The 14,636-nt window shown below is 36.2% G+C and overlaps 1 protein-coding gene across 2 annotated transcripts in view; it reads right to left on the reverse strand.

The window, feature by feature from the left end:
• Positions 1 to 14,636, reverse strand: part of LOC131144185 (transcriptional corepressor LEUNIG_HOMOLOG-like) — a 53,054-nt gene that overhangs the window by 8,411 nt on the left and 30,007 nt on the right. For both annotated transcript variants that reach the window (XM_058092648.1, XM_058092647.1), the window contains exons 9-12: positions 14,315 to 14,548; positions 1,378 to 1,452; positions 1,187 to 1,240; positions 846 to 993 (exon numbers count right to left, since the gene is read on the reverse strand). In XM_058092648.1, coding sequence (XP_057948631.1) covers positions 846 to 993; positions 1,187 to 1,240; positions 1,378 to 1,452; positions 14,315 to 14,548 — 511 coding nt within the window. The remainder of the gene's footprint in view (positions 1 to 845; positions 994 to 1,186; positions 1,241 to 1,377; positions 1,453 to 14,314; positions 14,549 to 14,636) is intronic.

A 14,636-nucleotide genomic window follows, 5' to 3' on the forward strand; every position in this document is an offset into this window, starting at 1 on the left:
TCAACACTGTTTCAAAGCTTATCTAATGCTATTTATGCACAATAATGGCCTCATATATGACTGCCCTTTACTTTGTCCAAGAAAAACTATAATTGAAGACACAAAAATGGGTTATTTTCTCCTAAAAGAAGTTGTGATGCAATCATAATTTCTATTTGATCTTTATTCATGAATATTATGTTCCCTTACTGTTGTGTCCTTGTCAAGTTGTGTTATGCTTTCTGAAGATCTATTGTATCCTCCATGTTGCATGGTAATCTATGCTTGTCCAAATTTCATAACAGAAGAAATGCCTATTCATGATTGTTTTCCTAGCTAAGAAGCTAATTATGTAACAAAAATCATCCTTTTCAATCAAAATATTGGTGACGTCATCAGTTATAATCAATATACTTGATGACTAGTAGATGGAAGGAGGAATCTAAGAGAATCAGTAAGCTCAAGAGGAGATTAAGTGTAGTTTATAATTATGCAAAAAAAAAAAAGTCAACTATGAGAAGTGGCACAACTGATGAGAAATGACTAGCAAACTTATGCACTAAGTATTAACACAATTTAAATCACAAGCTTCAGTGAACTAGAGTGGAGATGCATGGATCATCCAAGGATGAGCCACTGTAGCCACTGATATTCTAAAACTTTCTATACCTATTCCAAGCATTGAAGTGATAGAGAGTGATTAGCTAATGTATTCAGAGGTTCTAAGCCCTCAACTTGTGCTTGCTTTTCTGGAGACATTGTTTTGTGCAAAATAAAGAATTATCAGCTATGTTAAGTGCATAAAAGCAAATGAATAGTACAAAGCTGCCTTTTTTTTTTTTTTCCATAAGCACTAATAGATTTACCTTTACATTCACCATTATTGCAAGTTGCAAAATGTTGCTGCGAAATGCCAAAAGGAATACTTGTATTATTAGCAACAGCATCATCATGGAACAAAAATGATTCTATATTTTCCTCTGCAAGTTTACCCTTCCCAGCATCTTTACGATCCTAAATTTATAGACACAAATAAACTAATAATTAGACAATGCTGAAAGAGTACATCTCAATAAGGATAAGAAGAAAATGAAGATAAATTCTTAATTAAAACATGCAGCGGATTTCCACAACTTTCCATGTAGCTATAATAGCTAAATGATAAAGCAATGGCCATCTGCATTTTCAACTGAGTTGCATGATGTACCATGTTATAGTCCCCAGGCTGGGAATGCAATGGACTCTTCCTCTTTTTGCCACCCTGATTCAAAACATGCACTTAATAGAAGAGAACTTGCTAGGAACACACCTAAACTTGTATACATTCACCCCCTCCTCCCCCACTGTTAATTATATGAGTAAAGAAAATAGCTTAATCAGGTCCAATATCCCACCAACCTCTTGTAGCAGTTGCCCCAGTAGTTGATGTTGATGCTGCTGGTGCTCTGCTGTTTGTTTCATTCGGGCGAACATCTAGGTCATCATCAATGTTTCTTCATGAGGAAGAAGAAAGAGAGACTAGAAGCCATAAAAAATAAAGGAAGTCTGACAAAGCACATCTGCTAATGAAGTCTAAACTGCAGAACAATTTTTTTACATTCTTTTATGCTTCATAATAATAAACAAATTTATTCAAAAAACATGTCCAGAGTTGGCCTGGGATGGAGCTGTATTTCATGTTTGGAAGGCAGGGAGTGCACTTTCCATTAAAAAGACTCCTTTTGTGCTGATTGAATAGCTGATTGAACAGCTGATTTGACGTAAGAGGTATATGTTATGGCATTAGAAAATTTAGAAGCCGATGGATGGCTCTTTATTGTTGTAATTTCTCATTTTCTTTTTGATTCTTAATGTATTGTTATGGCATTAGAGAGTTTATGCATGGCTCTTTAGTGTCGTAGTTTTTCATTTCTCTTTGTTTCTTAATGCATTGGAGCTAATATATTCCTCTTTCCTTCTAAAAAGGAAAAGTTTATTCAAAAAACAAGGTACAAAGTGAGAACAGAACGGCAATAACATCATGACTATTGGGTCCTTCGCACAAAAAATGGAAAAAAAAATTACCTAGGAACACATAATTTCAAAAAGAATACAATCTATCATGACCTTCATATTAATGTCAGTAATACCACACATACTGCCAAAAGTTCTTTTTCATTGCAACAGATATAGAGTAATTGGAAGGGTCGCATCAACATGGCCTCCACTCAAATAAATCGAGTCTAGAATCAAGAGAAACATAGGTTGTCTTGGGTTGTAGCAGATGGTATATTGCGGTCTTGGCCACTCTATACTCTAGCAAACTTTATTTAACAGATATGTTTTAAGCTCAACAAGAATGAGCTTATTACAGTCCTTCCTCAAGGAGGCATTTAGAGACATCATAACCTTTTAGAAGAGAATATTTTATTTTAGTAACTAAGTGGTGTGAGTGGGGGTAGTTTTGTCCTACCGTTGTAATATATCTTTGGTAAGACCTGGAGCTGTGTCTATGTTCCAGAGGATTGTCAACTGGGTCTTCTCCCTCTCTAACCATAAGTGTTGTATTTTCTTCATTGAAACTTCAATCTGTTTCAGATTTGCAACATTGTATCAGAGCACTAAACTACTCTAAGCCCAATTAATCTGACTTAGTAGCTGCTGTTTGTCTTACTTTCTCACCCTTGTCATCTCTTAAAATAGAAACCTCTTTTCTCGTTTGAGAGCTATTTAGTAATTTGTATCCTTCTATTCTCAGTCATAAGCAACTCTTGTGTTTGTCTTACTTTCTCACCCTTGTCATCTCTTGAAATAGAAACCTATTTTCTGGTTTGAGAGCCATTTAGTGTTTTGTATCCTTCTATTCTCAGTCATAAGAAACTCTTGTGGTTGTTGTGTGGGTTGTGGTAGTTTGCTGATCCAAAGACATACTACTTCTTGTGGACTTCTGTTGCTGTTCTGATGCTTCCTCATATTGGTTGTCAAGGGATGATGCTGTTATGATATTGTGAGGGTTCTTGATCTCCTGATCATGTGTGTATATGCTTCTAGCTGTTTCCAGTTGTTTATTGAGTGTCTGCACTGCTGTTTAAGTGCCTGCAGCTATTAACTATGGTATACCCTGTTCTTTGTCGTCAAAGACAGCTTTGGAAGAATTAGTGGGAGACTATTTATGTATGTTATTCCTCTTAGGATACTGTAATTTACTGACTTCAGTTCTCTGGTTGTAGCTGCTTCTTTAAGTTCTGAACCTTCGAAGTTCCGGAGTGTTATTTTGTGCAAGCATGGGCTACCTGATTCTGCATTGTTGCTGAGTTGCTCATTTCTAGTACATGTGTGCCGATTGTGGTGTATAGGGGAAGTTCTGATAGCGTCTACACTCTACAAAGTAAATGTGCTGATATGTTAATGTGCAAATCAAAGCTGTCAAACTGGTTGGATCTTCCAACTACTTGTAAAAGGTCTCAGGCAGAGCAAGTATATATCAATGCACAAGGGAAGTTCAAGTATTTTCTGCATTCTCCTCCATCATCAAACTCTAAGGATTATGAAGACTTGGAAGAAAATTAGATATTGCTTGTGTGGTCGTCAAATTGCATTGAGCTACAAATTGCTACAAACGTGATGTTTCATAGAATATTGGAAGCCTTATGGAATGATTTCCAAGAAAGCTTTTCACAAGATGAAAATCAAACTCATGTTTCTAACTAGTATGAGAGGTTTTTTGAATATAACCAAAAGGGTGGGTCCATGAGAAACTATTATAGCACTCTCTAGGGCACGTGAGAAGAACTCAATATCTACCAACTAGTTACTTCTGATGTTAAGCATAGTTCTTGGCTACCAAGTTTTTGTCTAGGTTCAGTCTTGAGTTTCAACTCAGTCCTAATCAGATTCTTGTCGGTTAATACATACCATGCATAGAGCATATGCTAGAATCCAACAGACCACCAAAGATGGCTCTTAATCCTCCTCTCAATCCTCTTCTCAAGCCTCTTCAGGTGATAGTTCTTCTATGATTGGCACTGCCTTGAACCATGGTAAGGAAGTGCAGAGGGATGAGGGCGAGATTCAAATAGCACTCATGGCAGAGTGTCACCTACAAAGCATGTTCAGGGCATTATGCTTGCCTGTGACCGCTTGGCATGTGTGCGTGGGATGGGTTACCATTATGTAAATAGAAATATAATGTTCATTGAGTGTGTTAACGCCTTAATGTAAAATGGAAGTATGACTCCTTGGTCAATTTTATGTTACCCACTGCCAAAGCTAGAATAGCATAGAAAGCTCTTTAGGAGGTAAATGTTCATCAATCACTGCGAAACTCACTAGCATTTGTAAATGTGTTTAGCCTACTTGCCTCCCTCGCTGAACACATGTTGCCTACATCGGTGTTGCCAATGAATGACATTACTTTAATGTTTACCGCATGAACCTATGGTTTGTGCTATGGGGAATTCCACCTCTATGGGGATAGAATATGGAAAACAAAAGTGTCAGAACCACGAGTGTGTGGGGATGCCTGTGATGCTATGGAGTTGAACAAATTTTTATTTGACATGGAATAATAATTTCATGCGGCGAGGACAAACTTAGAGGAGGTGAAAGTATTTGTAGCTACAATGTACTTAAGGGGTAACACAAAGTTGTGGTGGCGTACCTAGTACAATGAGATACAGAATGGATGGTTGTGTAATTGATTGTTGGGAAAACTTGAAGAAAGAGCTCAAGGCCCAATTCTTTCCTAAGAATGTTGAGTACAATGTGGGTGCAAACTACGAGACCTTAAACACACTAGTACAATCAAGGAGTATGTGAAACAATTATCTACTTTCATGTTGAATATTTGGGAGATGTCAAAGAAGGACAAGCTATTTTATTTCCTAAAAGGTTTGAAAGCCCTGGGCAGTGGAAGAGCTTCATCAACAAAGAGTTCAAGACTTGCCTATTGAATTGACCGGCTTGGAATGCTTGACTGACTATGTTGGAGAGAGTTCCGCAATGGCCAAATAGAGTGATATGGATGGAAATAGCGGAAAGTCTTTCAAGAAGGGCAAACCAAAAAGTGTGGGAGGGGGGCAACAAGGCATCAACTTCAAAGGAAGCTTCATCATCTTGATCTTTCAACACATCTAGTGGTAAAGGTAAGATGACATGCTTTTTATTTTGAGATCTTTATAAAGTTGTTTATTGCTCGTGAAGTCATTGCTCAATGCCTTGCAAGCTTCTTTGCAGAAGGGGCACAAGGAGATGATGAGGGTGAGGAGAAAACCTCAAGGGTGGGTGCAATACGGTTACTTAGCACGTTGAAAAGGCAGGAGAAGGAACCAAAAGTTAACCAAGCAAAAGAATATGTTATGATCTGTGGATCAATGGGAAAAGAACCTGTGCTATGGTGGATATCGGGGCTACTCATAACTTTTTCTCACAAGAAGAAGCACTGAGATTCAACTTGTACTTGGAGAAGGATTCAAGACGCATGAAAGCGATTAATTGCATAGCTCAGCCTACTCTGGGAGCAGTCAACCAAGTGACTATGAAGCTTGGACAATGTGTGAGACATGCAGATTTCGTAGCCATGCAGATATATGATTCCCAAGTGATACTTGGAAAGAAATTCTTGAGGAAGACTAAGGAAGTACTGATATCATTTGTTGATTCCCTTTTTTGATGGGAGACCACCCTTGTATGTTGCAAGTCGTTGTGAAGAAAGGAAACTAGAATTTCTTCTCAGCCATGCAACTCAAGAAGGGTTTAAGAAGGGGTGAGCAGATATTTCTTGCCACTTTGGTGGTAAGTGAAGAAGAAGCCCAAGAGCGAGTACCTACTGTCATCCAAGCTTTGTTGAATCAGTATAAAGTTGTGAAGTTGGACAAACTACCACACAACTTGCCCCCACGACATGGTGGAGCATAAGATTGAGTTGTTACCAGGGGTAAAGTCTCCTTCTAAAGGGTTATTGTCGGATAGCACCTCCAAAGTTAGCAAAGTTGAGGAAGCAATTTGATGAGTTATTGGAAATAGACTATATGCGTCCTTCCAAAGAACCATTCTGAGCACTGCTACTATTTTAGAGGAAATAATATGGGAGCATACAGATATGTGTGTACTATCACATGCTCAACAAGGTGACTATGTGTAACAAGTATCCCTTTCTACTAATTGCTAATTTTTTTAGATCAATTAAGTTATGCCAAGTACTTCACCAAACTTGACTTGCGGTCAACTATCGGGTGAGGATAGCAGATGGTGATGAGCCAAAGACTACGTGCATGATGTGGTATGGGAGTATGAATTCTTGGTTGTTACTAGTTATTTTGATTTTTTAGCATATGTTATTTCTATGTTAGTAGGCATGAGTTAGTGAGGCTTTATGGTCATTGCTATATGCTTGATATATATATTATAAATAGAGGAAAAGGCCTATTTTTGTTTTAGGTTTTTCAGCTGACCAAACACTTCGACATCCATAAAGAAGTATAACAATCTTGTCTGCATGGTTCAACCATTTAACAACTCCAAACTCAATTCTCCATATCTAGTGCTACTGTGGCCCATTCAAGTAGAGCCGAGCTTCTTGCCTTTCATCCTCATTACCCTTACCTTGGGTTACTAATTATGTCACTCCTCCCATATATGACAGTTTTTAATATTACTTTATTTAAGTCCTTGAAACCCATTACTTTACACCCTAAGATTACTTTTAGTTACGCCTATTTCTGGTTTTGGCAATATTCTTTCATTTCCCTCTGTTCCTTTTTTCAGCATGTATTATATTTCTTAAATTTCCCTTGAACCCCTATTAGTTGGTACAACAACAATAATAAGAAGCCTCAAGTTCCACTAAGTGGGGTTGGCTAATGAATCCCTTTCCATCAATTCACTTAATTAAGGACATTTTCTTCTACAACCTCTATTAGTTGGTAAATTTACTAAATCTTATAAATATTCTATTAACTTTCTTTCATTCTTATTTTTTTTATTCAAGATCTTTGGACAAAAAAGAGGATTGGGGAGGGTTTGAAATGAGTGCAATATTTCCACACAGTTGTGGTAAATCTAATTCTTGTAATACAGCTTCTTCAATTTTTGCTTATGGCTTTTCTTTGGATTAGTGGAGTGCTCATTTGGATAATCCATCCTTTTAAAAACTACAACTAGTTTTTTCCATCATCAAGTATGTTAGAAGAGAATGCGTATGTTAATAATTATGTGATTTTAGTGGGGGCATTTTTTTCATTTGTGTAATTTTGTGTGTGTGTGTGTTTTGAATTAGAGCAGATCTGGAACATATGTGACTACTGCCTCTTTTTTCTCTTCCTTTCTTCATCTTTTCTTCTCTTCGTCTCCTTTTTCTCTCCTCCATCCATAACTTTACAACAATGTATCAGATTGTTAATCTACTCTAGATCCGATTTATCTGAGTTGATTTTTAGGCAGCGTGTTCTTCATTTTTTTCTCTTATCTACCCCCTAATCAGTTCTGAAATCTGATTTTCTGGTTGGTTTGAGAGTCATTTAGAGACACTTTTCATCTTGGTTAGGCTGTATAGCATCTAGGTAGGATGCTGTGTGTGTTCGTGGTGGTTTGTTGGTGTGAAGTCAGTTACTTTGTTTTTTGGTATGTTTATGCTGTTCTTCTGTTTACTGGTCTTCTGTTTACTGGATGGTTGTGGCGTGATGTTGTTTTGATGCTTCATGTATTTGTGATCAATTTTTTGTAATCTTCTATCCATTTCTGGTGGTTTCAATTGGTGCTCAATGACTCTATTTCTTGTTCTTGCCTGCAATACCTTCTAGTTGCTGCCAGCCATAATGCGTGCAGCTACTGCATTGCCATGTTGTTTATAAAGTTCCTGCTATGTTTGTTGCAGTCTGCCTTCTTATGAGTGGTCAATTAATTCCTTGTAGGATTCTTTCTTCAGTTGTGGTAAAAAAACTGTCTTTTTGAAGTTCTGAAAAGCTGCTTTTTGCTTGTGTGTGCAGCCTGGTTCAGCACATTTGCTTTGTTATTCATTCCCGATACTGTTGTGTGTTGGTTGTAGTGTTTAGAGGATGGTTTTACCCGCCTCTATAGAGAGAGCTTCGACTGATACTCTTAGTGTACAAATCATAGCCATCAAATCAGCTGGATCCTCCAATTAGTGGTCTCAGGCAATGTGTGTGTATATATATTAATGCAAAAGGGAAGTCCAAGTATTTGTTGCATTCTGATCTGTCTCTAGAATTTAAGTACTATGAAGATTGGATAAAAGAGAATGAAATATTTCTTGGGTTGTTATGGAATAGCACGGAGCCACGAATTGCTGCAAACAATATGTTTCATAGGACAGCCAAAGCTGTATTGGTTGATCTTCGTGAAAGCTTCTCACAAGATAAAAATCAAACTCTTGTCTGCAATCTATATGAGAAGGTTTTCAAAAATGACCAAGAAGGCAGGTCCATTAGTGCATTATAGCACTTTGAAGGATATGAGGGAGGAACCCAACATCTATCAACCACTTAGTTCCAAATTTATGATGATAAAGAGGCAAATGGCAGGGTTTTTGGCTGCCAACTTTCTGTTTGGGTTGAGTACAGAGCTTAAACCCATCTGTGATCAGATTATTTCTAGTGAATCCATACCATGCATAAATGAAGCATATGCTAGAATCCAATGGATCACCAAAGATGGCTCTCAATTTTTTTCTCAAGCTTGTTTCTCAAGATAGTTCATCCATGGTTTGCGCTACCTCCATCCATGGTCGGGAAAGAATTGGAGGATGAGGATGAGATTTGTAAGGCGGTTATGGTAGAGGTACTAACATGACCCAATAATTCTCATAGTTGACACATTCAGTGCACTTGGCCACTCCACTGAGTTGAGTACATCATCTACCGCGTCCTGAAGAGTATAACAATTTTGTCCAACTGGTTCAACAACTACATACTCAGTCTTCTACATCTAATGTTGCTGTGGCCCATTCAAGTATAGTCAGGCTCCTTGCCTCTTCATCCTCCTTAACCTTGGGTTATTGATTCTAGTGCCTCCTGCCACATGACTAGCCCTAATTTATTTCAGTCCTTGAAACCACTACTTTACACTCAAGGTTACTCTAGTTGAGGTTCAATCACACCAGTTTCTTTTTGTGGCAATAGTCTTTGCTTTCTTTCTATTCCCTTCTTTCCTCTGTGTTATATGTGCCTAAATTTCCTCAAACTTGTTATTAGTTAGTCAATTAACTAAATTGGATTACTGTTCTATGACCCTCTTTCCTTCTCATTTAGTATAAAGAAGAGGATTGGTGGAGGGCTTGAGAAGGATGGCTTGCACTATTTAAATGGTGGTGGTAGTAGATCCAGTTCTTGTCATAGCGCTTCTTCAATCTCTACTCATGGTGTTTCTCTAAATCAGATCATTTGGATCATCCATCCCCTTCAAAAGGTGAAGTAATTTTTTCCTATGTTAAGTCTAATTCTCATTTCGAGTGTCAACTAGGAAAGCAAATGAGTACATTTTTTCTGTCTAGAGTTGAGTCTCATTGTAAATCATTCTTTTCTCTTATTATTTAGATTTTTAGGGTCTATGTAGAGACAAGAATTTGACTAGTCATCAATATTTAGAGTCATCAATTATTTGTGTCTTTTGTGGACGATTTTTCTTATATGACCTAGTTTGTTAAAAGATAGGTCTAAATTTCTTAATGTGTTTACTTAAGTCTACTAGGAAATATAGCTTGGCATTAGTATTCAAATTTTTTTATCTCATTATGTACTTGATTTGTTCAAAATGAGAAGATTCAGTCTTTTTGCTTGGCCAAAGGGATAATTCATCAAACATTAAGTGTTCATACCCCTCATCGAGTAGCTGAATGGAAAAAAAATGACATTTAGTTGACATAGCACAGTTTCTACACTTTCACATGCATGTTCCTAAAACCTTTTGGACCGATGCTCACTATGCAACATGTTTTTTGCTTAACAAGGTGCTCTCAAGTGTTTTTAGGGGACAAATTCCTTTTTCTATTGTATATATAAACATTTGTGTTCTTTTTTGTGCCTTGTGTCTTCGAGTGCTAATGCAGGTTAAGACAAGTTCTGTCCTCGTGCTATTAAATGTGTCTTTCTTGGGCAGTCAAGAAATTAGAAAGGATATACATTGTTATGAGCTTTACACTCATAGAAAATAATATTTTAATGCAAACATGACTTTTTTTGAGGAGATGCCTTATTTCTTTAGTTTCGGGCCTTCTTGGACGACTCAATTTTGAGTCCATTGAGGTTTTCTAGTTCCACCTTGTGTGTTGATCCTCCTCCTAGCCTTATCCCTCCCAAAGAAAACTTCCGCTCCTCTTTTGAGCCATGAGTTACTAAACTAGAGAAAGAATTGAGCATTGATAAACGATGGAAGTAGGCACAAACATCACCTCCACCATGCAGCCACCTCCTTTAGCCTTTCCTATTTTGCCTTCTAGTTTTGGAGATCCATCCCACCATGATTTTTTTTTGCAATTGCTCATCGCAAAGGTATCTAAATGAACTCAGAAATCTTTAATTGCCTACTGTTGCTTATTATGTTTTAATTCTTCACCTTCCTAGTCCTATGCATTCTTTTGCCTTGTATATTTCCCATGTTACTATCCCCTCCTCACGTGTTGAAATATGGATGGATGTGGAAATGAATGCCTTGACCACTTGAGAGACATGAGACTTGGTGAATCTTTCTCCTCATTAGGAGTTGGTTAGATGTTGTTGCATTTATACCACTAAACAACTTAAGGATTGGTTGCCAAAGGGTACATGCAAACATATGGTATTGAATTTTTTCAGATTTTCTCTCTTGTTGCTTGACTAAATCCCATTCATGTATTGATCTCGTTGGCAGTTAATTTTGACTGGCCCTAATACTAGTTGGATGTGAAAATGCTTTCTTGTTTGAATATTTGCAGGAAGAGGTACACATTGAGCAACATCCTCGGTATCTTGCTTAGGGGGAGGATGGTAAGATATGTAGGTTGCATAAGACCATTTATGGCCTTACTATGTCCTTGGTGTTGAGATTGTATAGTATAAGAAAGGGTTGAATTTATCTCAATGAAAATATACATTGGACTTGTGAGTGTGACTAGTATGGTAGGAGCTAAACATACTCCTATGTGTCCCAACACAAAGTTGTTGAGGGATATTGGACCGGACTTTGAAGACAAACATACTCTTTGAGTGGGGGGCATTTTTGTCTTTCAATATTTTATTGTTATTAATATATAAGGGGCAGATTTGAAGTTGTACATGTGCTCTAGGAAATTGCTGCCTATCTTTTCTCTTCTTTTCTTCTCTTCTTCTTTCTCTCTTCCCTTTATCCATAATTTTACAACAAAAGAGAATAGTTTTCTTGTTTCTCCATGGCTTTTTTTTTGGTTGTCATAAAAGAGTTAGATTCATGGCAGGAATAGTTGGAGTTGTTGACATCATCTTCTTTATTGACTATTTTTTCTATTTTCCATTCTCTTTCTTTTGTTCTTTGTTTTTCTAGGAGGATGCCTTATCTGCTTTGTTTTTTCATTTTCTCTTTCTATCCAAAAAATAGAGAGAGATTTCTATCCCCAAATTATTGTATAAAATTATATTGAGAATAGAAATTTTTGAGTTTGCATACTTCAACATTAAAGGAAAATAATGAATAATTTTTTTTTAATGATTCACTTGCATGCAGTCTTATGCCTATCAGACTTTTGTTGAACCTCTATCTAACAACTAAGTTTCTATACTGAGTTGTACTAAAAAGCCAACATGCACAAAGGTTCAAAACCTAGATAGTTATTTCTATACTAAGAGATAGAGAACCAGTCGAGAGCAATTTCTTGGTTAGTTCTGCATGACAAAAGAAATTACTTGTAATAGAAAATCCAAAAAGTTTCCTTAGTTATCAAAATATACCTAGCAAAATGAGGCTCGTGGGAAAAAGAAAAATAGAGTATAATGATTTCAAGCAGCTAATATAATGAACAAGTTGATGGTAAGATTTTACAAAAAAATTTCTCTTTGGATTTATGACATTAGTATTTTTAATGTCATTAAACTTTGACAGTTAGTAAGATAACTTGAAATAGATGGAAAATTTTCAGGAAATTGAGATGGAAAACACAGAAAAAATCAGCGACCCAACATAATTTTCACAACATCGGCTAGTCCATCAATATTTTTAAAAGAATTACTGCATGAAGAAGTTTAATAAAGAAGAGTAATTCAAAAAGAAAAGCTGACAGACCATTAACAAACGCTTCTCATCATACTAAATGTCTAATGCAAGTAATGATAGTAAGTTTACTGTCAAAGTTTCTAATATGAAGCATAACTTACAGCTCTAAAGAACCAGACAAAATCTACAAATAAGAGCATATAAATGCAAATATATAAATACAAAGATTCACAGCTAAATATCCTACATTAGATCTGTAAACTTTATATGCAGCACTGACATTTCTTTTTCATGGACATATGCCAAAAAAATTCTAATAATGTTTCAAGTGGTAATCTAATGGTATCAGCACCGTGTTGCTAGTGGAGGTCCTGCATTCTAGTATTATTGCCCGCATTTATTGTAAGCTTGTTAAAATATTATTGCATTCCCAATAGTGGGAGGTATTCTGTTTCTCTATCCACATGCAACTGAGCTGCATGTGCTGGGAAGTGTAAGGCTTGACATGCATTGTTGGCCCTCAACCTAACATCTTAAGTGTTTAGTTAAAGTGGCAATCTAACAATTCTTCTCCAAAATTTCAATTGCAATTGTTTGAGAACCTCATCTTTGCATGTTAAATGTCATTTCACAATTCCGCCGCGATATGTTCATTAGTTGGGGGAAGAATCCGTGCAAATTGGATTTTTTGAGGAACCTCCTAAAAAATGACATGTATAGAAATATGAAGAAATTTCAAGAGAAATAAATGATTCAATGATCAAAGAAAAATATTACTGTGGTTCGAGAAAATGTAACAATAGCTACTCAAACATTACAAGGTTGAAAAAATTGAAAAAATCAGTCATTCACTGATGAAGGATTCCTTGAAAAGTTAAGGTAATGCGCTGGAGCCATAGATGCATAGTCTTGGATTTCCATCAAAGTTCTGATTTCCACCAATTTCAAAATAATTCAGGGGCCAGTAACCTTCTTTCAAAATCTCATTCGAACTTTCACAAGTGGTTTGAAATGCATCAAAATCCTTAAACAACAGTGAAATGTGTAGAGAATCACCGAAACAAATTTGCCTCATAATTAGAAAATTTTAATTTCAAAACTCTCTAAATGGAAACTCAGAGAATTATCGTTTTTACAAAATTTTCAATGGGGTTTCAACAATTTTGATATGAACTTGATGATTTCTGTTGGAGAAAATGACTTGGTTTAGCTTGAGAATTTCAGAATATTTTGATTTGATAAAAACCCATATATTACATTGGGTTCTTTGAAATTTCATTTATTTAATAAATATAACCATTTCAAAACATAATTTCATCTTTTACTCAAACCACAGGCACACTCACATTTTTCAGCCAATAATTTTTTTTTTCTATTTTGCTCAATTATGTTGTAACATAAAGATCAGTTTAAATTGGAGTTTAGACAGTTTACCTTGATAATTATTTTTATTATACTATCTATATATATATATATATATATATATTGTGAGGGTGAGCCTTGACTCAATGGTAAGGGGGTTACATCAGACTCCATACATCACACTCTCCCCAGACATCGGATGGTGTGGGAGCCTTGTGTACTGGGTGTTAGATTTTATAGTGTACACATAGTGAGGAGAAGAACTCAAGCAGCCTTCCTCTGACCCTAGTAAACAGAATCTGTAGCAAGTACACATAGTTGCTTGACACAATGACTTCCATAAACCATATATAAGGATACAGCTATTGTAAAATATTAAACCACATTAGTAATTCAAGCAACATAACAAATAAAATATCCGGCAACTCTTTGAGTCAAAGCATAAGGCCAAGCATTGAGAATGAAGGCAAATTAATACACACACCCTTCATCATCAGAAATTAACTAGGCATATGAAATGACAACAAATTTTAGTCATGCTAACCTAGAACAGCCAAAACTCCAAAATAGTATGTTAACGTAGGTATCTGAATCATGCCAACATGGCAGAGAACCAGATTATTGTTACATGTAGATATGCTGATAGACATAGATGTGCATCTAGAAATGTTATATTGCAAGTCAAGCTTTTTTTTTTTAATGTTAACAGTCTGAAATAATACTGACACCACATAAAATCTATATGATAAACTTCAGGTCTAGAATGATCCTACTTATATTGCAAAACCAAAGTTAAAACTTGGACGCTTCTAATTACCTGTCCATCTTGTACATATGAATCACACAAGGGAAACATCATACTTTGAGTATCCTTATCAATGGAGGTTCCTGGATATGAAGATACCGGGTTTGCTGGTGTTTGCGCCAGTAGTTGAGCTAAGAGCTTTTGTTGATGTGCTGATGACATCTGAAATTGTTGCTGTTGGTTTGGCATCTGCAAAAATGAGCTTAGTACTTGATGCCCCAGACCTTGGGGGATTTGGTCTATTCCCTGTAAAGACAACATGAAGATTAGATATGGTAATTACTATTATTTTAAACATGATATTACACTTTGGAATAGAACAAAATCTAAATGG

The sequence above is a fragment of the Malania oleifera genome, chromosome 12, assembly GCF_029873635.1.
Source record: "Malania oleifera isolate guangnan ecotype guangnan chromosome 12, ASM2987363v1, whole genome shotgun sequence".
Lineage (NCBI taxonomy): Eukaryota > Viridiplantae > Streptophyta > Magnoliopsida > Santalales > Ximeniaceae > Malania > Malania oleifera.